Genomic DNA, 23841 nt, shown 5'->3' with positions numbered 1-23841 from the left:
CAGTAACGACAGGGTAAGGAAAAGCATACAGAATAAGAGGATTATATGCGAGGAGCAAGAGAGAAAGAAGAGAGGAGAAAATAAGGAGGGGGGAATTGTGAACGAAAAACAAACAACGTCTATTGAAATCTTACACGCGAATCTATTGAGGTCTATAAGCGCTCACATCACATCATCCAATCCCAGATCTTCTGCCAGATGTTCTTCGTCTGTCTCGTGTGAAGCTCAGCTTGTTCCTCCTCCATTTCGTCGAGAACCCTTCGTCCCGAATCGAAATCCATCGCGTCGAGACTGACCCACGTCGTTTTCATCCACCATTTGTAGGCGAAGTAGACGATGAAGAAGAAGGGAATTCCGATGTAGGCGCAAACGAAGATCTCGGCGTCCCATGAATCGTCGAGGAAAACGTAGTAAGAGTTGAAGAGGATGACGAGGATCAAGAGGAAGAGGCCGATGAATGCAGAGTAGGGTTGCATAGGGGACTTGTAGGCGAACGTGTTGCGGTCGATACCTTGGCCTGAATCGGAAATATGGGGTCAATAAATCAGTTTTCGGCTGAAGATCCGGATTTTTCAACTTACGTTTGCATCCGTAGTAGAATCGTAAGAACGTGAAGTTGATTACCGCCCAGTTCACGATTCCTTCTCTCTCGCTTTTCTCGTCAGCGTCGCTCGATACGATGAGGCTGAAAGAAAAAAACTCACCTGTAATCGAAGTAATCGTTACAAGATCGTTGAAAGCTTGTGTAGAAGTCTTCCCGACTGCACAGAGCATCACGCATCAGTGCCTGTAGATAGTACGATTAGAGAGATGGGCGTACCATTCATGTAAGCCAAGAAGCCGACCAGAGAAGTAAGCAAAAGAGCGTAAATTGGTAGACCGTTCTTCGTGCAACGAGCGAAGATCGCGGGAGCTTGTCCGTCACGAGCGAGACCATAAAGGGTACGAGAGGCGGCACTGCGCAGATTGCAACCCATTCAGCAAAGATCGAGAGGAAGATTGATGTACGGAACCTAACACGCACTAGAGATCGGAGTTTCCAGCCGAGAAAGCGGCGATGAGGATAACGGCGTTGACAATCGAAGGAAGGGCCTTGATACCAGCTCGTTGAATACCGATGCTATGAGAGAGGGGTCAGCAAGCGAGCGAAAATTGAGAAAAAGGAAATGCGAACTCACACCCAAGGCGAAGCGCTTGCATCCGAGTTACCCAAGAGCCTTTCGTCGTTAGGCGAGACGATCAACGACATGCAGACGATACCGATTACCTGATCGAGATGAGAAACATTAGTCACAAAGCAATAAAGTCGAGTCGAAAGCAGCTCACGTAGAAGAAAGCGATACGCCAAAAGACTCGCTTGATCGCCTTGGGTACGTTTCGTCGAGGGTTCTGAGCTTCTCCAGCTGCGAGGGCGACAATTTCGGTACCGAGGAAAGAGTAAGATGCCTGATCGAAGCGAGTTTACGGTGAGTCAAGCTGCACCCGATCGGACAGAGGATGTGAGGAGGTACATACTTGGACGAATACGGTAAGGAAAGCCAAGAACTGTCCCTTCGCCCCCGGAATTCCGTTGTACTGTTGGAACGGAATCGAATTCCAGTATCTGAATCCGATCGGATATTGATTCGGGTCTGATCCTGGAACTCCTCCGCTAGTAATGATGATCGACAGGATCATAAGTCCGAGGAGGGCGACAATCTTGATGAGTGAGAACCAAAATTCCGCTTCTCCGAAAGCTCGAGCTCCGAGGAAATTGAACGAGGCGATAACGACGAGGAAAACTGTGAGCCAGACTGCGACGTGGACGTCTGCTGCGCGAGGCCAATAATCGAGTACGAGTGCTGCTGCGACGACCTCCAAGGGGAAGGTCATAGCCCATGAAGCCCAGTAGTTCCATCCTATTCGGCGAAAAGTCAGAAAACGAAAATCGAAAAGTGTTGGAAAGAACTCACCGAGAGCGAAACCGAGAGCAGGATCACAAAACCTCGAAGCATAATGAACGAAGGCACCACTGACGGGGTACATTGTCGTCATCTGGGCAGAGAAAGATCAGTGTTGAACCGGAAGAGACAGAATTGTCGGGCTTACCTCTCCGAGTGCGGTCATCATCGTCCATACGATTCCGGACATGATCAAATAACCCAACCAACATCCTACGGTTCCAGCATTTGCTAGTGCTCCTCCCGCTCCAACGAAAAGACCTTTGAAAGAGGCAAGCCGAGTCAACTCTGAATCTCCTTCTACACGCCTTTTGCAACTCACCAGTTCCGATAGTACCTCCCAGCGCAATCATCTGTAACTGCCGAGCCTTGAGTACTCGCTGAACTCCTCCCGAACCCTGATGACCATCAACTCCCTCATAATTGAAAATCTTCTTCTCTACTTTGCTCGAATGGGCGTGCTGATCGTTCAATTGAGATCCCGATTCTAGTTTGGTCGTATCCTTCTCGATGATGTCGGCCATGCTGCTGAGCTGAAGGAGGGTCGAGTGGCTTTGTCGTCTAAACTTGGTGGCTCCTCTATAATTGGCTCAAACGAATGGCTTGTCGTGAAAGGAATGGATGGAGGAGGGAGCTTCTATGCTCCTGTCGAGAGTAGTCGTCAGAGGTGAAAGGGTCGAGCGTATCGGGAAACACGAGGTCGGCGTCAAGGAGAGGAGAACGGAAAATTCTTCAGGCCGAAAAAAAAGTTTTGTTTCCGCTTGCCGACCGAAACCCGTCTTTCGGCGGGAAAGACGGGACACCGCAAACGAGAAACGTCAACACGTGCCGTCGAAATCGCTTGAAGTTCAAAGCTTTTCGCAACGAGACTTCCGCTCTCTCCCTGAGTCCTGCCCGTCTGGCAGCACATCGGAAGCTTTTCTCACACAGCCCAACGCATGGCGACAGCGACTACAAAGTGAAAGCGCAGTCAGTGAATGACTTGCCGAGCCACGCAAAGTGCAAACGAGGAAAAAGAAACGAACGGATTCGAGCTTTTCCTTTCTTGCAAGGCCGCGCCGAAGCGACTCGCAGTGAGACTTTGTCTTACTCTCCCGACGATACTGAGCCGACGTGAAATGTTGCCTCAGATGGAGGACCAAGGTCTGAACGATCCAGAAAAAACGCAAGTAAATCAAAGGTAAAGAGGGTGAAAGAGGTAGAGGCAGGTCAAGGGGTATAATATATAACGAATAGTCACGATGTGATAAAAGGGCGGTTGCAAAAGAAGAAATGGAGGGCAAGGAGAGAAAAGCTCTCCCGAAAGAAAAACGAAAAGATATATACCGCGAAGGAAGCGTCATCCCCTATCGATGTGTCGTCGATGGTCTAGGTCTAAACCGTTGAGCAGCGGGAGTCAAACCCGTCGTCATCGCTCTCGTACCGGTCCCAGTCATTTGAGGTTGTAATCCGACTCCTCCCATCGCTCCCGTTCCCCAGCCTGTCGGTAATCTCATCCCGCTTCCTCCTGTAGGCGTCGGCGTGACCATCTTCGATACCGTGTTCGCTCTAGATCTCGTTCCCTGCGGTTTCGTCGAAGCTGGAGTAGCCATAACCGAACGACCTCCGCTTCCAAAGTTATGACTATCTCCGAGCACACTTCTCGGACGAGGCTGCGAATAAGTCGAAGAAGAATGAGTCGAAGAACCCGTAGTCATCGGGACTTGACGTTTCGCTGGAGGGGGTTGACCCGAATTCGAAGAAGTATTCGATCGGGTTGAGGTTCCAGTCATTTGTCGTTTCAAGGGTGCCACGGTCGAAGTTCCGGTCGGTTGGGCCCGTAAAGGCCGAGTCGTTGAGGCTGTTGTACCGAGTTTCGTACGCTGACAGGAGAGCAAGTCAGCTCGAGTGAGAGAGGCGAGGGCTAGCGGGAAGCGACTCAACTCGTTTGTTCTCCTTTTCCATCTCTTCTGCTCGTTGTTGTTGATCGAGAGAATCGAGGAAGGGAACTCCATCGACCAAGAAGGGTCTTCGATGTTTCGATTCCCATACTGGAATCAGTTCTCTCAGTTCAGCTTCCAACTATTCGAAGGTACGACAAATATTAGTGATAGTCGCAGTAATAGACTGAGATGAACGCGAAGACTGACCTTGGGTTTCTCTTTCGCAACTCGTTTTCGATCTCGTTCTTCGATCAAAAGTTTCGTTGAAGATCCTCTCATCGTTAGTCGACTCGGATCTGCTGCTGCTGCCTGTGCATGACCCCCAATCTCCATTGGATCAGTGTTGGATTCATCAATCGAGCGATGGGAATCGTGCTTGCCTCTAAATCTTTTCCTTTCTGCACAACCTCGAAGTACCTCTCCAATTTCTCCAACACCTGTCTCGCATCCTCCACTTCGACCTCTGCTTTCTCCCTTTCCCTCTCGTGTCTCATCAACAACTCCTCTCTGACATTTTCGTTGACGAGTTCTTCCTCGTATCCTCCGTCTTCGTCTCTCCATACCGTTTCGGGGTCAATCGAGATCGTCAGGCTCGGGAACCGAGCGATTCGCTCGGAATGAGAGAGGTAGAGTTGGTCGTAGAGGGATGTGAGAGCTTGTCGTTCGGCGTTGATGAAGGATGACAAGTTTGTTCTTCGCAGAGTCAACATTCGATCCAGTTCAGTTTGATACTACTCTCGACAAAGATCGCAGCGTGTCAGCTCGGGTCCAGCGTGGACAGGAGGAGGGAAAGACATACAGCAGCGATAACTTCGAGAGTTGAGCCAGTCCATTGATTCACGAAGAAATCCATTTCTTGCTCAGGGACTCCCAGCATCGTCCATAGGTGATACAGTTGATCATACGTAGATTGAATCTTTTCGTGTCGTGCAGTCTGCTCTTGCTCGAGCTGGAGACAGCGAATACAGAAAAACGAAGATCAGGCGTGCAATCCTTCGTAACAGAGGGAAGATTGAATACTGACAGCTAGTCGTAGCCGTTCCAATTTCTCGACATTCTCAAGCGAAGGAGTCATTTCCTGTCGACCTGAACCGCTTGTGCCGAGATGTAGCGCAACTTTCTCCAACAAAGCTTCTTCCTCTTGCTGATTCTCCTTTTGCACTCTGGTTCCCAGCTCGTGCACTAATGTCGCAATCTCTGTTGTAACACGATCCAACAATTCCCTTCTTCGAACCTGGGTAAGCACAGGGTATCCCGAAACGATTCAGCGTTTTTCGTTAGAGATTCTCGAAAAGGGATCCTCAACTCACAATTTCCGTCTTACACCTCTGCAACTCGATCTCCAACTCCTCCAGTCTCTCTCGTTTCAGATCCATATCTTCCCACCCTCTCTCCTTCTCCAATTTCTCCCTGTCATCCAACTTAACTTTCTCCTTTTCCTCCCCGAGCGTTGCTCTCACTTCATACAATTCCTTCTGTACCTTCACAATCCTCTCTCCTCGCTCTGATATCCTACTCCTCATTCCCTCCAGCACCCCTTCAACCTCTCTAACCATTTCCTGCAACACTCCTCCTTCCTTCTCCCTTTCTCTTCTCGAGGTATCTATTGGTTCCCCGAGTGCAGTTAACCAATCATTCACTTTCGACCATCCTTGCTCGAGTTTCTCCCGTTCCCGTTCGAGTAGGAGATTGATTTCAGTCGTTTGTTTACTGATTTCTGAAGAGACGAGGGATTCGAGTAAGGAGAGTTGGGAAGCTATGAGAGGGGATGGGTCGAGGGTCAAGTTCGAGTAAAGGGTGGTTAGGTGTGCCTCGTGAGAGGTGATAAGGGACGAGAGGGAGGTTGGAGAGGTCATCGTTGAATGAGCCGAGCTCCCTCGAGGCGTGGGTCTGTAGGACTGTCGATGTTCTGCTGGGGTTCTGTGAGCTTCTGCGTAAAGGCTGGTAAGGTTTGGCGCGTCGGGAGTGTTGATGAGGAGTAAGTAAACAAAGCTCTCGCGCTGTCGAATTTCCCAAGAATTTCGTGGGTTAATGACTTCTTACAACACTCGTTCGCCTATTTGTACGACAATAGTAACTATAACTAAACATGATCCAACCCCTATCGTCCACTTCTGTAAAAATTTCTCGATTTGATCTTTTCTCCTCTGCAACAATCCTCCGAGTCTGCTCCTGGCGAGGAGACCGATTGAATGTGCCAGAAAGCCCGTCTCTGCGTCTTCATCCGATCGAGAGGTTCGGCTGGTCGGTAGCTCGTTGGAATCGAGTGACGTTGAGACGTATTTGAGAAAAGAGGACAGGATTTCTGAACCGTCAAGCATAGGTAGCGGTAGGAGGTTGAAAAATCCGAGAGCCAAAGAGAGACTGAAGAGAGCTCTGTTGACAGCGAGGGGTTTAGTCGGATCTGCTGCAAACCAAGAGACGAGTGGACTCACGAGAAGAATTTTGCGATGCTCTGATCAATGCCTAAAGGAACAAACCAGTACCGCGACTCGACGTCCGTCACTTGTACTAGTAGGAGAAGTCGCATCAGACCGTCGCAAATCCCACGGTCTCGACAAGATGAAGTCTCCTTACCGATTCTCCCGAGCTCGTTTCGACTCCCTTTCCAGATCACCAGTTCTTTCCTCTTCTTCTCCATACCCTCATCGACTTCGATCTCGAGCCTCACAACGTCGTGACCTAGTCTGGCGCAGACTTGACCAGGCTGATCGCAAGATTGCTGATTCAAGCATCTTTGAACCTTCTCCTTCGACGAGTCTGGCGGGCTGAGAAGAGACGTAGTCGGGTCAAGACATGTAGCGAATCGGACGGAGGCGGGTTCGTCTTCGGAACGAGGGAACATTGAAATCGTCTTGAAACACAAATCGTGATTCAGGGTGCCTCCTCCTCCCGCTGCTATCGGAGCAGTTTGCTTCTCGCAACATGCCAAGCCTTCAAAGATTTGGTGCTCGGTGTAGTTGGTTGGAGCTGTAGTCGGCAGAGGTTTGAAAAGCTCCTTCGAAAGGCACCAACCCATATTCTCGTAGCTTTCCTCCTCAGCTTCTTCGACTCTCCGTCCGAGGTAATCATCGAACAAGGCGAGGGGACCACCACCTTCCGTCGCAGAACCGTCGAGTTCCAGATCGTTTAGATGCGTGATCGTCGTCCCTCCCGGTATCAGCAAGGTACTCAGAGGGGATTGCTGTGCTTCTCCCGTTCCATTCAGTACCATAGATATCCACGACTGAGGAGAGAGATGACTCACTGGCTTCGTCACGATCACTCTAACACCTCTCTCCAATTCCCTCAACATTCCACTCTTCCTAAACGCCCTCTCACTCCACCCCAAACCTCCACTCTCCTTACTCATAGCCAACCACCCAACGAACACTAACCAAACGTTATGCCAGATCCCAGCACTTGCAATTCTCAGATCATCGAAAGGGTTCGATTTCGTCTGTCGAATCGGAGGCGAGATCGAGACGTAGAATACGGGGAAAATGAGGAAGAAGAGATAGAGACCGGTTGAGTGGATCGAGAGTTCGGAGGAGGAGGAAGAGGCGCAGAGAGCATGGCCGAATTCGTGGTAGATTTGGGAGAGGGAGAGTGCGAGGATTAGGGTTGGAAGGGCCGAGAGGGAAGTCGTAAGGCCTGGAATCTAGGCGACTCATGTATAAGGCATGAGCAATGTTCGGAAAGACTCGGAAGAGAGCAAGAGAGGACGAACGAAAGGTTGGATCAGGAGTTCGTTCGAAGGCGTTGAGGGCGAGACAGGTATCGGAGCTCTCTTAAAGAGTCGCTGAACACCTCCTTGTACTTCTGTGGATGACAGGAGGTGATAGAGGGCTACGAGTGCCTTGAAGAGAGCCGTGACGAGTACCATTTGAGCGATCACGAAACTCAGCAGCACGACTATCGTTCCGACATCCCAATATGAGCTGAGCCTCCTCTTCCTAGTGTCCTTGTATGCTCTAGATCTCTGCGGGATCCATTCGAGTACCTTCCGGGCGAACGAGTTGAATGAAACGGTGTCGAAATGGAGAGAAAGGCGAGTGATCGAAACGCTAGTTGAGCGGGATGATAGTAGCCGTTCTATCGGCAGTCGGAAGTACTGTATGGCTGCCCATACGGCCGTAACGTAGAGGTACATTCGGGCATTGAGAAGTGGTCGAAAGGAAGAAGCGAAACTCTCTCTGCTTTCTCCCCATCGACCTCACTCGAATCGACCGCGCAACAATGATCTCGTGTACCTGCCGAACAGCTCTATCTACTGTCGCGAGACAACGACCAGTCCTTCGATTCTCCGCCCGAAATTTCTCCTCATCTTCATCAATTCTTGCTTCTCCTCCAGCTCCCTCTTCGTCCCAGGCAGGAGCAGCAGGAGAATCAGGTGAGCATGCTCTTCCTTGCTACGCTCTTCCCGCTTCGCAGCGCTGACCCCACTTGGAGAAACAGCTCCCTCTTCCACTACTCCCTCTCTCTCCTCCTGCCCCGAAGGTACCGTTCTAAAAGGGTTGAACTACCTCAAAGACGAATCTCCAATCCTCTCCAAACCCGATTCGGAATACCCTTCATGGTTATGGTCTCTCGCTAGCGATTCATCAGCAGGGGAAGGAGCGAAGAAGTCTGTGAAGAAGGGAAAGGGAGGGACATCAGTGGGTGAGGAAGAACTGAGGGTACAGGAGTTGGCGAGACAGAAGAAGAGTCTGAAGATGGAGGGGAGGAAGGCGATTAAAGCGAATAATGTGCTTAGAGGTTAAAGAGGGAATGAGATGTGAGTCCTTCGCTCTGTCAGACTTGTATCTCTTTCTTTGAGTTACTGTCTCATTGTGACCGATCTGACTGTTGGTTTGACCGCGCTTGCAGATCTGTCATCGCAATATACAACATTTCATCCTTGTCGAATCGGCCGGTCTTTGTTTCCTACGCTCGTCTCGCGGCGAGCTCTCGCTTAGTCATCGAGCTCACTTGACGACTATAAACATCTAAGAACTCCAGAACGGAGAAGAAATGTGCAGCGATAAGGATAAGTACGAGAAACGAAAAAGAAATCTATCGAGTAAAAGGGAAATGAGACAGAGAAAGAAGTGGAGAGCGATATTCGAAGACCGAACTCGACTCCGACCATACGTCTCCAGAATCACAGAAGCACACGGACTCACGCCTACTTGAGTTCACCAAGTTCGATTTCCTCCTCAAACGCCCTCTGCTCCTTCTTCTCCTTGATCGAACTCCCTCCACTCCCACTTCCACTCCCACACCCACTTCCACTCGCATAAGATGGCGCATCAACCTCCAAAAACTCCTCCGTCATACTCCTCTCGATCCTCACTTCGAATCTTCCCTCTCCTCCTCCCGCTCTTGCTGACTTCCCCGTCCCAGGTCGGTTGTTCGCCGTGTTAGGTCGAGAAGCGACAACATTTCCTACCACGCTAGCGACCACCGTTGTGCAAGAAATCGGGTTCGCAATCGTGAGAGGTTGACGTTTCATGTGGGAGTGGAAGAAGGAAGGGGCGGCTCCGATCATGTCGGAGAGAAGGGTGCGGGCGTTGAGACAGACGAGGAGCGAGAGGGCCAGCATTTTCGAGAGACATAACTCTGGAGGAGGGAAGGTCAGTGAGGACAAGTCGATGAGGGGAAAAGGAGAAGGGAAGAACTTACGAGGGACAGCGTGCCAGTTCGTCGTCGACAAACTACCGAAAAGGACGGTGGCGACCTAGATAATGTGAGCAAGGCATAAACAGTGAGTACCGGTCTACCTCTCAGTCTAAGCTGTGGAGTCATTGACTCACAACCGCTACTAAAGCAGAACAACCATTCGTAGCCAATACGACCAGTGCGACCTTCAAGACCGTCTGAGTAGAGTGAACGAAAGGTCCGGACATCTCTAACGAGAATTATCGAGTTTCGTCAAATTCTCGACCTGTGAAGACTAGCCGGAAAAGCAGAAGAAGCTCACCTTTCGCTACTCGATTGAGATAATACGTATACGTTATACAGATCGTAACATCGACAGCGGCCAACGTTCCTAGCCAGACGCAAGCTGAAACGGCCCTCCTCGACGATTATCAGCTTCGACGAACTCGAGAACTAAGGCTGAGCGAAGCGAAGTTTCGGCTCACCTCCCCATAACCAAGCGATGAATCTCTCAAACTGATAATCGTACGTAACGATCTTTGACGAAACAGCCGAACCGAACGCGAGTTGAACGAAAGTGAAGACCGAGATGAAAGAGGCGGAGATCTTTCCGATCCAGTGACCGTCCGAGATTAGAAGGATCCTGTGAGCGTCTGTGGTTTCCGAGGACTCGTGAGTGAAAGGTCGAAGGGGGAAGAAGAAGAGCGAAAGGAGCTTACAGAATAAATGGACGATCTGAAGCACGGTCTCGGCAGGACGTCAGCGATGAGTCGAAGTTGAGCATGATGGAAAGCATAATACTACTCGCCGACGCAGTAACAGCAGCCATACAAGGCTCGATCATGAAAGACCAAGGAGAAATCGACAGTGTCGTCGGATCGCCGTAATCTCGTACGGTCCATTGGTAAATCGTCTATCGCTATAACGTCAGTCGTAATATATCAGAAAGTAGTGAGGCTGACTCACATTGACGCAGGAGACCGTGTGAACAACGTCCATCAATTGAATCACCGCGACCTGTCGAAAGATGAGCGAATGGTAAGTTGTCTCTCTCTGCCTCAACAGCATTGAACGAGGGTACTCCCGATGATCATATCTGTGAAACCGAATCTCTTGACCATCAGTAACAGCCGTCTTTGCCTTGGGATGGGGAAGATTCGCAGCTCACAAATTATCGGTTCTCTCGATTTACGGCATCCGAGCCAGAATACTCCTCCTTGATGTAGCGTAATACCTTGCTATCAATCATAAACCACACCAATAGGCTCCGTCAGCTGAACCCTCGGACGCTCAAAAGTGGGTCGACCAGGGAAGAGAACCTACGAGAAACATCGCCAGCATCGTCCCAATCACCTTCAAGATCCAGTTCCTCAATCTGGCTCAGTACAGATGCAGTACTCGAGACTAGCGAAAGAAAGAGGACTCACAAAGGGCCCTGACAAACTATTGAGATTAAGGTGCGCGAGTGCCGAAGCGGCGTCCCCTTTACTCAGGTCGGCGTCTGGTGATGCTGTACTCATATCTTAACTTGATAGGTCGCCTACGGGAGAATTCAGCTTGCCGTTGAGGGATTGTTCGGAAGACTTCGGGAGTGATTCGCTGCGAAGAAGAACAGAGAAAGGCGGGCGCGTGAGTGGTGGATGGTTGATACCTTCCCTTGGTCGAGCGTTAACCCGGTAATTCCGGATCCGCTACCGTGTGGTGATCAATGGGATGAAAGGGAACGAAGAAGAAGAAAGTGTTGATCCCCTCGCACGGTCCTTTTTAACGTTCGTCCTTGTTTCGTGAGTTCAGTCCTGCGTCTCTCCGGCATTTGTCCTCGGAGCGACGTTCGTGATCTGGCGTGTAGTCGGAAGCGGCAGATGTCCAGTTTCGACGCGAGTAAGGTAAGAGATGGAAATGCGACGTGTGACCTGTTCGCGACAGCACGATTTAGCACGCAAGGAAGAAGAGGAAAATGCGATTATGCGACCACGAGGCCGAGAAGAAGAAGAAGGAACGTTCGCGCAACGTCCAAAGCACAGACAAGAGGCGCTCGCGAGCTGTCGACGGAGCTCGAGGGTAAAGAGAGCAAGTGGTGTTCTGGCAGACAGCTCTCTGATTGTCCTTGCTTACGGAGCCTGTACAGCATCGAAAAGTCGGAGTGGATGTTGAGTGATGTAGGCAGGAGAAGCGAGTGCAATCGGAAGGTCGGGACTCGAGAGAAAGAGAGAATATGGAAAGCGAGATTCCTACAACGCTTCAAGAAGTACCTCAAGCTCTTCCCAACATGACCCTCTCCCAGCCGCTCTGATTCAATCTCCTCTGTTCCTCCCTCTCTTCCTGCGTAAAGATCCTCTTCCTTGGCGGTTCTCGAATCTTCTTCTCCCCCGTTAACACAGCGGCTCCACTCTTGACCAACTCCCTCCCCTCCGGCACCGAGTAGCTGAACTTGAACTCCCCTTCCCTGATACTGCTAACCCATCTCGCAACACTCGGTTTAACGAAAACCTGAACCGGTTCTTCGACCACCGGAGCTCCCTGTTCTCCTCCCTCCTCATCCGACCCATCTCCACTCGCCGTGATACTCTTACTCAGCTTCGATTTGCCGGCCTTCTTCGCCTGAGCCGCACTCGCCGAAGGAGTAGGAGCTTTACCCACTTGTTTCTTCAGGAGTCGATTGATCGTTTCAGTTTTCGCATCTTCGAGTTTCTTATCGGCTTGATGTTTACGTTTCCTAGATTTCTCGGCTTTTTGTAAGGCGATTTCTTCGGCGGTCAGAGTCGGAGGTGCGGGTTTGTTGTATGAACCTGAAGCACGTTTAGAGTCAGCTCACTCTCCAGCAAGGATGAGGGTAGAAGGGAAAGGTTGAGCGTACGGTGAGGTAAACTCATCAGCTCGAGTGCTTCATCCCCACCCATTTCTTTCGCTCTCTGTCTCGCAGTTTTCCTCCCTCCGTAAATCGAACTCCCAGCAGCACTTGAACTCGCTCCATCCGATCCGTGCGAGCTATATCCACCTTCATCGAGTTGATCGATTTCTGCTCCTTCCTGATGAGCAGGACGACCGAGAAGTTCATCGTCTTCGATATCGGAATAATCTAATCCCGCTCCATCAGAATCCGATTCGAGGGAGATTTCGTCCGAGTCGTCGTCGTCTGAACCTGTGACTCGAAGAAAAGCTCCAGCTCACCTAAACGAGAGAGCTGAGACGAAGCGCGAGCTCACCTGCTTTCTTCTTTCCTTTCCCTTTCCCCTTCCCTTTCGCACTCTGTTTCCCTTTTCCCTTACTCGTCTCTTTCTTTCCCTTCCCCTTCCCCTTCCCCGAAGTAACGCTACCAGTCGTACTAGGTGCTTTCTGCATCGTCGCAGACTCGTTTCCTCCTCCTCCTCCAAGTTTGAATTTAATCTTGATTCCCGAGTTTCCCTCCTGTTGCGTCGCGCTCGCAGCGGCAGCAGTAGAGGAGCGTCTCGTACTCTTCTTTTGTGTTGTCGTACTTGCGGCGCCCGAAGCCCTTCGACCGGAAGTTCGAGTAGATCCACTCGATTTCCTCCTCGAAGAGCTTCCTCCTGGGTTGTAGTCCCCTTCCCCGTCATCATCGTATTCTTCCTCCTGATAATCAGGTTCAGACTCTAGTTCATCCTGTTCCAACTCATCGAATTCCTCGTCCTCCTCATCATCGTACTCGAACTTCTTCGGTTTAGTTCTCGCTCTCCCACTCGAACTTGACGCGACCGGAGCAGGTGCGGGTGCTGGAGGCGGGGGGAGAGGCGGTTTGATCTTGATCGTAGTGGGACGAGAAGGAGGAGGAGGAGCGAAAGATGGAGGAGGGGAATCCATCAATTGATCTTCTTCTTCGTCGGACGGGGTTGGGGATCGGATACGGGGTGGCATGCTTTGCTGTTATCTCGTCGTGAATAGGAGAGCCAGGAGTGAGGAACAGGGGAAAGGAGGAAGAGAGAGGGACGTGTTTCGTTCGAGACGTTCGCCAAGTTCGTGCTCGACCTCCATTCACTCGGCAACTCCTATCCTGGCTGTACGGTACTGAAGAGGGGCCCACACCAGGACCTCCCTCTTTAGGTTCTTCTATGCCTCCGTCACAACGATTGAGAAAGATCGATACTTCCCCATCTTCCCTCTCTAGATCTACGACTCCACCTCTCTCAACCGGAACCCGTACAACGACACTATCAACCGCAAGTAGAGGAGTAGGAGGAGGAGGAGGAGATTACTGTGAATCGCCAGACTCTCTGTATCCTCAAAGTTCGATTCATACAACTTCACCTCGAGCGAGAAGGAGGGACACTTCCCCGACTCCACCGGATCAAACGAGTTCACAGACAGTGATTGGGATGAATCAGATCGTAACGGGTAGGAAACAGAGTTCGACGCAGAGATCGGAAATCCCTTTCATTGGAGGTGAATTCAGTTCTCGAGCTCATTCCTCGACTTCCTCTCCTTCTACCTCCTCTTCGAGACCACTCTTCGGCAGCTCGAATACGAATGGGATAACAGCAAGTGCGGCGAGAAGAGGGAGTTATGCAACGTTGTATGGGTTCAAAGGGAGGAGACTAAAATGGTCGAGAATAATCGCCATTTTGGGTACGTTACTCGCTGTGTATTGGTTACTTAGGGGATGGAATCCGACACATCAACCTAGAAAGAAATTGACGGAACGGTGGTGGGAAGTAGACGACAGTGAATTGTCTCCAGGCGAGTCTTCCCTTTATTCCCTTCGAACGATTGATCTGTTTGAGCTGACCCTCTTTCGATACGCGCACAGAGGATCTTTCCGCTCTATTACCGAAACCCACTCTATCCAGACGTCCACCCTCACCAAAGCCCGTCTCCCAATCGCTCACTTCCGGTTTAACCCTCTCCCAAATTCTCAAACTCCCCTCTTCTCTTTCTTCCCCCTCCTCTTCAACCGGCGACTACACCGCTCTGATCCACCTTACCTCCTCTTCCCAACTCCTCGCCTCCCACTTACACCCCTTGATCACTTCCCTCGTTTCGCAATCCCCTCTCGCACCGTCTCAAATCCTCCTCCTCTGTCCCTCCGGCATGGAACCTCTTCCATCAATCCTCACTTCCTTCGGTCCCCTCGTCTCGATCCTCTCTTATTCCCCAACAGATCGAAACGAATCACCTCTCCTAACCCTCGCTAACGCCGCCCTCCCCGCTCGGAAAGGCGAAACCAGGATGATCAAGACAAAGTTCGTCCTGTTTGTCGATGGACATTTACCTCCGAATGCGTTAGGGAAGGGGTATGTAAAGAGTTTGTTACATGCGTTTGGGACGAAAGAGTTCGGAAGTTCGGTCGTTTCGGCTGGGGGACTCGCTTTGACTACCAAGAATGAGAAGGAAGATCGATGTATCTACCCTGCGACGAACGCAAAAGGAGGAGGAGGCGTTTCTACTCGAATTTCGATCCCTTCAACTCCCTTTCTGTTCCCTGTCTCTTGGTTACTTCCTCGTTCTTACTCTTCCCCTTCCTCCTCTTCTTCCGCCGATCACGATGATTCGGAGGAGTTGACGATTACCTCGACCTCTCCAACGATCCTCCAAGCAGTCCCGATGATCGATTCATTACCTCCTGAGATCGGTCTTTCTTGGGCTCTTTGGACGAAGAGTGGGGTTCCGACTTACGCATTACCTATACCTCTTTCATCTACTTCGGAGGAGATCGGTCGAAGTGGTGCAGGAGGAGAGGGAGGAGGGGAGTTGGATGGATGGGTTTGCGAGAGATTGAAGAGGAATTTACAGTCGGATAATCAGCCGAAGAATAGTAGACAGGGATTGGAAGTGATCAGGAAAGGGTTCGAGCTGAATAAAGGGGCAGGAGAAGGATTGCGACGGATCAAAGGGGATCGAAAGAAAGGCGGATCTTCCTCGAATCCTTCTTCCGTCTCTAGTGGACTGAGTTTGAGCGCGTTGGAACGGGCGAGGGAAATGAGGAAAGGAAGTTTAGTTTTATTGTTAAGTGGGAAAGAAGAACTTGAGGCGGTTCGAAAAATCGCTTGTCGGTTTGGAGCATCTCACTCTGGCGACGACGACGAAAGAGAAGGGGAAGGTGGGTTGGGTAGAGGGGATAGGGAGCTAAGGATTGTCGTTGCGGATTGGGAGGCTGGAGATCAGGAATGGGAAGATCGGGAGAACGAACTCTGTCATCTCGAAATCATTCCTCTACTCCCGTCTTCCTCCTCTTCCTCCTCAACCTCACAAGCCGATACATCGATCTCACTCCCTCTCATCGATATGCTCGACTCGAAACTTTCCCCTTCGCCTGCCGTCGTCCTCTACTTGAGCGATGGATCAAGAGCGAGGGAATTCGAAGAAGTTTTGAAGTGGATGGGAGGAATGTTTGGGGTGAGAAAGGGAGGGGAACGATTAGGACGAGTTAGGATGGAAAAAGAATTGACGACGAAAGCCGGAGAAGGTGGAAAGGGAAAGATGACGGTGATTGGAGTCGAGAGGGAAGAGTTGAAGAGGGCGGAATGGATTGGCGCGCTACCGATCGAAGCGTTGAGACGTGAGTGCCGCTTTCAAGTTGCTATTCAGGGATAGTGTGATTGACCCACCTCGCGCGAATAGATTGGCATACGCCACGAATCGACGTTTCGGTCATCACGAACGATCGACCCGTTTCACTTCATCGACTTCTCCTCTCCCTCCGCTCCGCTCACTACTTCGGCGACGACGTTTCCCTCTCTATCAATCTCGAACAAACTGCCGATCGACTCACTCATCGACTCGTCGACGATTTCCGTTGGAATCACGGTCCTCTCCAACTTCGACATCGAATCCTCCTCGGTGGTCTCATGCCCGCAATCGTCGAATCTTGGTACCCAACGTCGAACGACACGTATGGAGTATTCCTCGAAGATGACGTTGAAGTTTCCCCCTTATTTCACGGTTGGCTCAAATTCACGATTCTCAAATACCGTTACACTCTCTCTGGCCGACTCGCTTCCTCTCGATTATTTGGAGTATCGTTATATCAACAAAAGAATATCGAACTACGACCTGAAGGACGCCAACCCTTCGACGCTCACAAATTGTTCGATTCACTTTCCCTCTCTTCGACAACTCCTTACCTCTCCCAAATCCCTTGTTCTTGGGGCGCCGTCTACTTCCCCGAACAATGGAGAGAATTCCACTCTTACCTCGGCTTACGACTCTCTGAACTCGCCTTACCGATTTCAGAACCGATCGTTCCATCGATTCGTTCGAACAAATGGCCGAAAAGTTGGAAGAAATACTTTATCGAACTCGTCTACCTTCGGGGTTACACGATGCTCTATCCTAACTACCCCGACTTTGAATCATTATCGACGAATCACCTCGAGAAAGGAACTCATGTCAAATCGTCCCAAGTTGAAGAAAAGAAGAAACTCCTTTTCGAAGTTCCTTTGCTCGACGTCGATTCCTCCCTCGTCGATTCCTTACCAGGAGGACAATTACCCGAATGGGAGAGTTTACCAGTCATGGATCTATGGGGTTCTCTCGCTTCGACTGAAGAATTGGTCGAAAGAGGTTGGCAAACTACGAGACAAGTCAATTCGTGTCAAACGCTACCCGACTTGGAGGCGATCAGACTGAAGTATGATGCGAGGGAGTTGTTGTGCAAGAAGAAGTGGGAATTGGAAGAAGTGGTCAAGACGAGAACGATCAAGACGATGCCTTTACCGACGACGAGCGCAGAGAGGGAGGACGGAAAGATCTCAACGACGGACTCGAACTCGAACTCGGAGGAGGACGTCAAGGTAGTCGTGATCCCTCAAACAAGCGAGCAAGAAGGAGTTACGGAAGAAGAGCGGGACAGAATCAAGCGGGATGAAACGGCTCAAACTCGGAAGGAAGTCAAGCTAATCATCGCCGAAGCCGCCGAAGTCGAGGAGGGTTCGTCGAGTGGATTAGTGATCAAAGGTCAGCGGCTACCTTAAGTTGGATAGGCTTCCCTCGCAGGATTGTTTTCACTTGATTTTCGTTTTTGTATGTTTTATTAGTTCAAGTTTTCTCGCAACCCCTCTTAGTTTTCCGTTCTTATCTACCCCCCTTTGATTCGACTTGATACCTCTGTTTCTCTTGTGATATCCTCTGCAAACAAAACCTCTCGCTTAGTCTTCTCACACTCGCTTTCCGCGGCTCTCTCCATTCTGCTCGCATTGATCGGAAAGAAGTCTCAGGAAGAAGTATGTGAAGGACACAGGCTCGATTCGCAAGCGGAAGAGCCAACGGAAGGCAGGGAAATAGAAAAGGAAAAGTGAACGACACGGAGAAAGAAAACGAAAAGTGATGCTGTTCACCGTTCCAGACGTTGATGCGACCGAGACGTTCAAGGGCCTGTGTGATCATTATGACGTAGGGGTACAGGAGGAACGTCAGTTGACGAAGCATGTAGATGACCGGAGCTTGGACATGTAGATGACCGGAGCTTGGATACTTACAGAAAGTGACCGTGTAATCCGCTTCCTTATCAGCCTCACAAGTCCACAAAGCCGAGTTACTCGACTCATCATAAGCGTACGCATAAGCATCCGGACAAGCGTTCTTGCTACAGTCAACCACCCGATCCCTCGTCAGTCGATCGAAACGATGAGAATTGATGGAGAAGAGGATGACTCACAAGACGTTGTAATGAGCGACTTTTGCGATCGGACAAGTTTCCGGACGATTGAAAGCACCCGAACAACAGTTCCTCGAGTTACCCGGGTTCCCATCGAGGTTCGCCGCACAGGAGGTTAAACAACCGACCACTTTTCCTTTCTCGTTCGAATGCGAGACTGTTTCCCCTCCGATCAGCTTGCAGTCACTCTCAGACGAGATGAGCAGGGAGTAGGGATGAGTGAGAACGTACGAGCAGCAGGACAACCCTTGTTGATATCCTTCTTGCATTTCGGAGCAGGACATTTCTTGTTGTTCGAAATCGACATCGGGAGGTTCGAACCGTCTACGATACTGATATCGTACCAATCTAGAGAGGGGGTGAAGGTGAATTTGGCGAGGGTAGCGGGAGGGACACCCATACCGCCCGATCTGGCGAAATAGAGCGAAGAGCTGAGCTCGAGTAGGGGAAGGGAGATGGAGAGGGACAGCTTGGGGACTTACTTGTTGCATTTAAGACCACCGTTGCACTACGAGACATCGTACGCGAAGTCGTGAGCTTGGGACCGAAAGAATGGAGGGAAGAAATCGAACGTACTCCACCAGTTTCGCAAGAAGTAGGCAAAACTTCTCCTTTCTTGAACTTGCATCCCGTACGAGCCCCTATCTCCCAGCTCTCACTCCTAATCAGTCTCATCTCCCAATCAGTCAAGCGCGAGAGAAGACTCACAAATCCTTCCCGACCAATTCTCAGCTAAACGCTCTCAGACCACGGTCAGTTTTCCCGTCATTTCACCTTATACAAACGATTAGCTTACCGATCTCTACCTTCTGCTTCGTCCCTTTCTTCGCCTGCCACCCCGTCGCGTGACGAGGGGCTTCTCCGGAACTCGTAAACAAAGCGGGCCAAATCGTTCCTTTATTATTCTTGACGGTGATTGAGCGCGCCGAGACGAAGGTTGAGGAGGAGAGAAGGAGAGCGAGCGGCAGAAGGACAGTGGGGAGGAAATGCATGATTGATCGAGGTGAGGAAAGAGAAAGCGGAGGAGGGGAAATGAAAGAGCGTGGGAGAACGAAAGTGGTGGGTAGTAGGTACGGCTCAGCCGTGAAGTCTCGAAGTCTTGAAGAATGAAGAGCAAGGACGAGAGACGATGGGCGTGGTTGAACAGACAAGGGGCGTTTGTGTTGTTCGTACGTTGAATGAAACCGACGAGGGGTCCGAGCGGATACGTTGAGTCGTCCGTGCGCACGTGAGCTGTTTCGGTCTGTCTGCGCGTCCTTGGCTTCGGTCAACACGCCGACGTACGGGACGGAGTCTGAGCTCAGGGTTCGAAGGACTTGGGCGAGAGGAGGGAAGAAAACTTTGCAAGCCGAATCGAGAGGTAAATGAACTGGTTTGATACCCAACAACAATAGAAGAGAAGCATAAAGTACAAAGTGAGATAGGATGAAAGAGATAGGGGACGAACACACAACGTAACGAAAGGAGCAAGCCGTTACATTTCCCTCGGCGGATCATTCGACTCGAAATAAGGTCTCGTCGGTAACCCTGCTTTCGCAGAATCGATCTTACTTGTAACAGTACTGCTTGTGGTGGCTTGATCTGTCGTAGTTGACGAGCTGTCGTCGGTTGTGGTTGTTGAGGGTAAGAGATCGTTCAAGAAGTGGTCCGCTGACGAAGTCGAGGCAGCTGGTGGAGTGTTTGACGATGAGGGATCTTTCTTCTGTTTGATCGCGGCGAGTTTAGCTTCCAATGCTGCGATTTTCCGATTCGTAGGTCTGTACGAGATCCTCTTCGAGCTCATCAGTATTTTCTTGCGCTCGGAGGAGCCAACGAAGCGATTACGTACACATGAGCTACTCCTTGACCTTTCAGCAGCGAGATCGCCGTCGGTCTCGAAGAATCAGACTGAATAGCTCCCGACCCTTTCCGTTTCTTTCCTCCTACGAGCGTCCCTGACTCTTTCGGTTCCTGTACACCGAGTGCAGCTGTCGTCAGTCTTCTGTCGGTCAGACGCGATCTGAAGCCATGGACAGTGTACCTGTTCCGAAGCTAGAGACACGACCAATTTCCTCCCTCTCAAAACTTTATCGTGCAAAGTGACCATCGCTCGTTTCGCTTCCTGTCGTACAACACCACGATTACGTTCAGCTTGACAGTATCTGAGCGCAAGACAGGCAGCGTACTGACCTCTTTAGTAGCGTATTCAACGAAAGCATAACCTCGAGGTTTTCCTTTCATTGGGCCGGATTTGTGGAACAGGTAATCCAGTTTCGAGATCTTGCCATATTTCGCGCAGATCTGCATTAACGAGTACCTACATCATGCGAGTCAGCTGCGGGAGAGCAAGAAAGAGGGGAAGAGAGGGAAAGGGAACGAACTCGTCAACAGAGGCGGAAAGATTGCCTACGTAGAGGCGCTTCTCGGATAGACCTAAGGCTGATGGTGTCGAAGACATTTGCGAGGCGGAAGTGGTGGAGAGAGAGAAAGGAGAATGTTTCTCGGACTCTCCCCATTCATCGACGCGCGTTCGGAGCTCCTGAATCGGTCTGAGGTACAGAGAATAGATAGTTATATCATATAGAATCCATTCAGGTCAACCACGGTAAGTCCTGTTCTCTCGCTCCTCGTTCCGAGGATTTCATCTCATCTCTCATCTTTCTCTCTCGCTTGCTCACAGCGTACAAGATGACAACTAGACGACTGATCAGTCTACCTATAGAGATCAAACACTGTATCCTCACGCACCTTCCTCGACCTCCTTTCTTCGCTACTCCTCTCCCTTCTTCTCTCCCTTCCCGACTTCGTTCTTCCTCGACTTATTCCGTTCTCCCTACTCGTCCCTTCGACTCCATACCCACCCTCGACCCTTCAGCAGCAACCCGAGAAGCTCCAGAAGAAGCTATCTTCGAGTCCCCCCTCTCAGCGGAATATTCCTCAATCCCTCCTTCATCTCTCGATTCCCCCTCCCTCTCCCCTCGTTCCCCAACCGATTCCCTCCTATCCCTCCTTCGTTCGAAAGATTATTCAACCGCTCTCTCCCTCTTACAAGAACTCGAATCGACTCAAGTTCATATCGAGAAGCGATACGAATTCGCTCAATTTGCGGAACAGGTCTTCTTGTTAGGTGGAGAAAAAGGGAAGGATTGGTTGAAATGGTGGGAGTTGACTCCGGGCCTCGTACAGGGAGAAAGAGTAGAAGTGGAAAGGACGGAGAGGTTGAGGAAGTTGGATAGGAGGTATTTTCAACTCGCGACGAAACTCTCGAGGGGGCTCGTACAGAAGCTCGAGGATTCTCTCGTTGAGATGACGGAAGCGCAGGAGGAGGGAGAAGGAGGGAAGAAGATGGAGTTATTGAACGAGATGAGGCTGTTTGGGGAAATGTTGGCGAGCAAGGGTCAGACAAGAATCATAGCGGAGGAATTTATATTCGAGATGGCTCTCGACGGAAGAGAAGTTGGAATGGCGCTCGAGCTGTGGGAGTACTCGTTGAGCGAGTTGATTCGACAGAAGAACGAGTTCGGAGTCCCTGGAGAAGGGGAAGCGGAAGAATTTCGGTCAATGAAAGAATGGTTCGACAGTAAGAACCGGGAATCGTTCAAGGTACTCGTGCGGGCGAGGGAGGCGATTATCAAAGCGTTGACGAACCTCGGTCAAGTCGATCAAGCTATCGAAATCCTCCTTTCAACTCGTCAATATCCCTCCTTCGTTTCGCCCCGTCGACCTCTCGAACTGGGAAAGAACACCTATCTCGTCATCCTCGCTCAATTGGGTACTCAAGATCGATTCGATCTGTTCGAGAAAGTATTTAAACAGTTTGAACTCGAGGGAAACAAGTTGGTTAGGATTCAAAACGAGAAAATGAAGAGTTGGAGTCCTTATTTCGCTCGATCTTCAACCTATCACGACTCTTCGACTGCCGGATCGGCTCAAGAAGGAGGAGGAGGGAACCCATCAGCACAAGAGGCGTTCACTACGTTCCGAGATCAACATGCCGTCAGTTCCATCGAAGAAGGTTCCCTCTCCCTCCCTCCCGAACTCCCCGTCGAATGGAAAGAGTACTCGAAGTTGACTGGAGAAGATTCCGAATATTACGGACGAACGACTAGTCAAACCGAATCTCAACTCCTCGTTCGACTCGTCGAATCGTCTCAACTTTCCCTCGCACTCGAAAAACTCGTTCAACTTCTCACGAAAGGACCTCTTCCCTCCGCTCATTCCGTCTCGACCTTGATTCACTCTCTCGAATCTCACGACAACGGCGCCGTCGTGCTCAAGACGATCGAGAACCTCGTCAGGAATTCTTACTGGCAAAGAGGGTTCTGGGTGACTTGTCGAATGCTCGCGGATCTAGAGAAAGGGGAATTGAAGCTCGTCGTAAGGAGGTTCAGGGACCATTTCAATTTGAAAGGACTACCTCTCGCTTTAATCGCCGGGATCAAAGGAGCTACTCTCCGAACCGTCTCAACTAGGAGGAACGAATCGAATGAAACCGCAGGAGGAGGAGGAGGACGACTCGAAACGACGACTTGCAACGCCTACACTCTTTCAATCGTCATGCAGGCTCTCGTTCCCCTCTTCACTACCTCCCATCCCACCTCAGGAGGATCTCAACATCTTCGTCGAATCTTCACGAGCTTGTTTGACCCAATGGCGTGGCAAATCGTCCCTTCTCACAAGAAACAACAAATATCTCGATCCTCTCTCGCCGTCGAACCTTCACGCAAGAGTCCTCTCGATCCATACACTTTCATTCCCTTTCTTCTACTCACTCTCGAAAACTCTCGATCCCCAACTTCAACCTCGACCTCGACTTCCGATTCAGTCTGTGAACAACTCCTCGATATCCTTCAATCAATGCAAAGTCTAGGAATCAAACCCGAATTACCTCATCTTTCTCTTCTCCTCTCCGCATACGCAAAGAAATCCGCAAGACTCGGAGGAGGAGGAGATCACGATTTAGACGAATTCCGATTCCTTCTCTCTTCACTCGAACACCAAACTCTCCCTTCCGAGATCCCCTCCTCCGTTTCTCCCAATCTAGTCGATTTCATTCGAACTCAATTCCCCTCTTCTGCTGTCGCCTCTTCAGCGCCCGACTCGTTCTCTCCTCGGTTCTACGCAACCCTCCTCAAATCCCTCCGGTTGCGACAACTCGGATCCCCGCGGGATAAAGAGCAGAGTAAGAAAGAAGCGATGATGATTCTGCAGAGGTTGATGGAGAGGGTTGGGGTCGAAGGGTTGAGGGCGATGCTAGAAAGTCGGGAAGGCGAGGGGTTGAGAGCTGAAGTGGGAAGATTGGGGACGAAGCGGAAGGAGGAACAGTGAAAAGAATCGAGAGAGCGAGGAAAGAATACGATTTTAGCTTGAGAATGGAAAAAGAGCTAAAGGTTGATCGATTCGAGATGAGGTTTCAGCTGAGAGTAGCAGAACTAAGCTGAGCGCCAGATGATGAGTAGTCTGGAACGTTTAGCGCATTGCAGTTCAGACACGTGTGGGATCGCGAGAGCGAGAATAAGCAGAAATCAAAATGGAACCGTTACGCGACAGATCCTCGACGGTTCTGAGCAGGTCTCTCTCGTGAGTCGAAGGTATCGAAGAGTTGAGATGACCATGATTACAATGTCAAAGTAGAGGAGGGAGGGGAACTACAGCGAAAGAAAGCAACTAGATACAATGGATTCGACGGTTGATCAAGAGACCTTCAGATTCACCAACGATAGCTCGATGATGCCTCGGCTTGACTGTCAGATCGCCTCGGATCGAACCAGTG

At 50.5% G+C, this 23841-nt stretch overlaps 10 protein-coding genes across 10 annotated transcripts; 3 read left to right on the top strand and 7 right to left on the bottom strand.

Moving 5' to 3' along the window:
* Nucleotides 1-167: 167 nt before the first annotated feature.
* On the bottom strand, nucleotides 168-2464 carry JCM6883_007083 (uncharacterized protein; the record flags this gene model as incomplete). Its single annotated transcript, XM_076634204.1, has 11 exons — nucleotides 168-517; nucleotides 582-641; nucleotides 705-761; nucleotides 821-957; nucleotides 1025-1120; nucleotides 1179-1267; nucleotides 1327-1446; nucleotides 1516-1898; nucleotides 1953-2034; nucleotides 2089-2201; nucleotides 2263-2464. The coding sequence occupies 11 exons, from the start codon at nucleotides 2462-2464 to the stop codon at nucleotides 168-170; spliced, it is 1689 nt and encodes a 562-aa protein (XP_076485790.1).
* Nucleotides 2465-3286: 822 nt separating this feature from the next.
* ASE1 (Ase1p) lies at nucleotides 3287-5718 on the bottom strand (the record flags this gene model as incomplete). The annotated part of the gene is made up of 7 exons (XM_076634203.1): nucleotides 3287-3802; nucleotides 3864-4001; nucleotides 4070-4171; nucleotides 4243-4593; nucleotides 4662-4811; nucleotides 4887-5096; nucleotides 5173-5718. The coding sequence occupies 7 exons, from the start codon at nucleotides 5716-5718 to the stop codon at nucleotides 3287-3289; spliced, it is 2013 nt and encodes a 670-aa protein (XP_076485789.1).
* A 575-nt stretch (nucleotides 5719-6293) lies between these two features.
* On the bottom strand, nucleotides 6294-7727 carry JCM6883_007081 (uncharacterized protein; the record flags this gene model as incomplete). The annotated part of the gene is made up of 2 exons (XM_076634202.1): nucleotides 6294-7502; nucleotides 7572-7727. The coding sequence occupies 2 exons, from the start codon at nucleotides 7725-7727 to the stop codon at nucleotides 6294-6296; spliced, it is 1365 nt and encodes a 454-aa protein (XP_076485788.1).
* A 353-nt stretch (nucleotides 7728-8080) lies between these two features.
* MRPL37 (mitochondrial 54S ribosomal protein mL54 MRPL37) lies at nucleotides 8081-8604 on the top strand (the record flags this gene model as incomplete). The annotated part of the gene is made up of 2 exons (XM_076634201.1): nucleotides 8081-8234; nucleotides 8300-8604. 2 exons carry the CDS (start codon nucleotides 8081-8083, stop codon nucleotides 8602-8604), a joined length of 459 nt encoding a protein of 152 aa, XP_076485787.1.
* Nucleotides 8605-9008: 404 nt separating this feature from the next.
* On the bottom strand, nucleotides 9009-11001 carry JCM6883_007079 (DUF6534 domain-containing protein; the record flags this gene model as incomplete). The annotated part of the gene is made up of 11 exons (XM_076634200.1): nucleotides 9009-9442; nucleotides 9506-9560; nucleotides 9637-9731; nucleotides 9804-9887; nucleotides 9967-10124; nucleotides 10201-10394; nucleotides 10448-10498; nucleotides 10555-10577; nucleotides 10650-10719; nucleotides 10805-10834; nucleotides 10909-11001. 11 exons carry the CDS (start codon nucleotides 10999-11001, stop codon nucleotides 9009-9011), a joined length of 1287 nt encoding a protein of 428 aa, XP_076485786.1.
* A 733-nt stretch (nucleotides 11002-11734) lies between these two features.
* Nucleotides 11735-13354, bottom strand: JCM6883_007078 (PAPA-1-like domain-containing protein; the record flags this gene model as incomplete). Its single annotated transcript, XM_076634199.1, has 3 exons — nucleotides 11735-12270; nucleotides 12339-12623; nucleotides 12688-13354. 3 exons carry the CDS (start codon nucleotides 13352-13354, stop codon nucleotides 11735-11737), a joined length of 1488 nt encoding a protein of 495 aa, XP_076485785.1.
* Nucleotides 13355-13548: 194 nt separating this feature from the next.
* JCM6883_007077 (uncharacterized protein) lies at nucleotides 13549-17406 on the top strand (the record flags this gene model as incomplete). The annotated part of the gene is made up of 3 exons (XM_076634198.1): nucleotides 13549-14173; nucleotides 14244-15992; nucleotides 16055-17406. The coding sequence occupies 3 exons, from the start codon at nucleotides 13549-13551 to the stop codon at nucleotides 17404-17406; spliced, it is 3726 nt and encodes a 1241-aa protein (XP_076485784.1).
* Nucleotides 17407-17510: 104 nt separating this feature from the next.
* On the bottom strand, nucleotides 17511-19081 carry JCM6883_007076 (thaumatin family protein; the record flags this gene model as incomplete). The annotated part of the gene is made up of 8 exons (XM_076634197.1): nucleotides 17511-17560; nucleotides 17770-18017; nucleotides 18090-18246; nucleotides 18321-18499; nucleotides 18572-18597; nucleotides 18666-18730; nucleotides 18798-18821; nucleotides 18886-19081. The coding sequence occupies 8 exons, from the start codon at nucleotides 19079-19081 to the stop codon at nucleotides 17511-17513; spliced, it is 945 nt and encodes a 314-aa protein (XP_076485783.1).
* Nucleotides 19082-19563: 482 nt separating this feature from the next.
* On the bottom strand, nucleotides 19564-20526 carry JCM6883_007075 (RNA binding motif protein 18; the record flags this gene model as incomplete). The annotated part of the gene is made up of 5 exons (XM_076634196.1): nucleotides 19564-19846; nucleotides 19918-20039; nucleotides 20110-20190; nucleotides 20259-20385; nucleotides 20450-20526. The coding sequence occupies 5 exons, from the start codon at nucleotides 20524-20526 to the stop codon at nucleotides 19564-19566; spliced, it is 690 nt and encodes a 229-aa protein (XP_076485782.1).
* A 230-nt stretch (nucleotides 20527-20756) lies between these two features.
* Nucleotides 20757-23396, top strand: JCM6883_007074 (uncharacterized protein; the record flags this gene model as incomplete). The annotated part of the gene is made up of 1 exon (XM_076634195.1): nucleotides 20757-23396. One exon carries the CDS (start codon nucleotides 20757-20759, stop codon nucleotides 23394-23396), a length of 2640 nt encoding a protein of 879 aa, XP_076485781.1.
* Between the last annotated feature and the right edge of the window lie 445 nt (nucleotides 23397-23841).

This window comes from Sporobolomyces salmoneus, assembly GCF_050403485.1.
Source record: "Sporobolomyces salmoneus JCM6883 DNA, S_salmoneus_JCM6883_v1_ctg54, whole genome shotgun sequence".
NCBI lineage: Eukaryota > Fungi > Basidiomycota > Microbotryomycetes > Sporidiobolales > Sporidiobolaceae > Sporobolomyces > Sporobolomyces salmoneus.
Note: the sequence above shows the minus strand (reverse complement) of the source record. Positions and strands in the feature narration are given on the sequence as shown.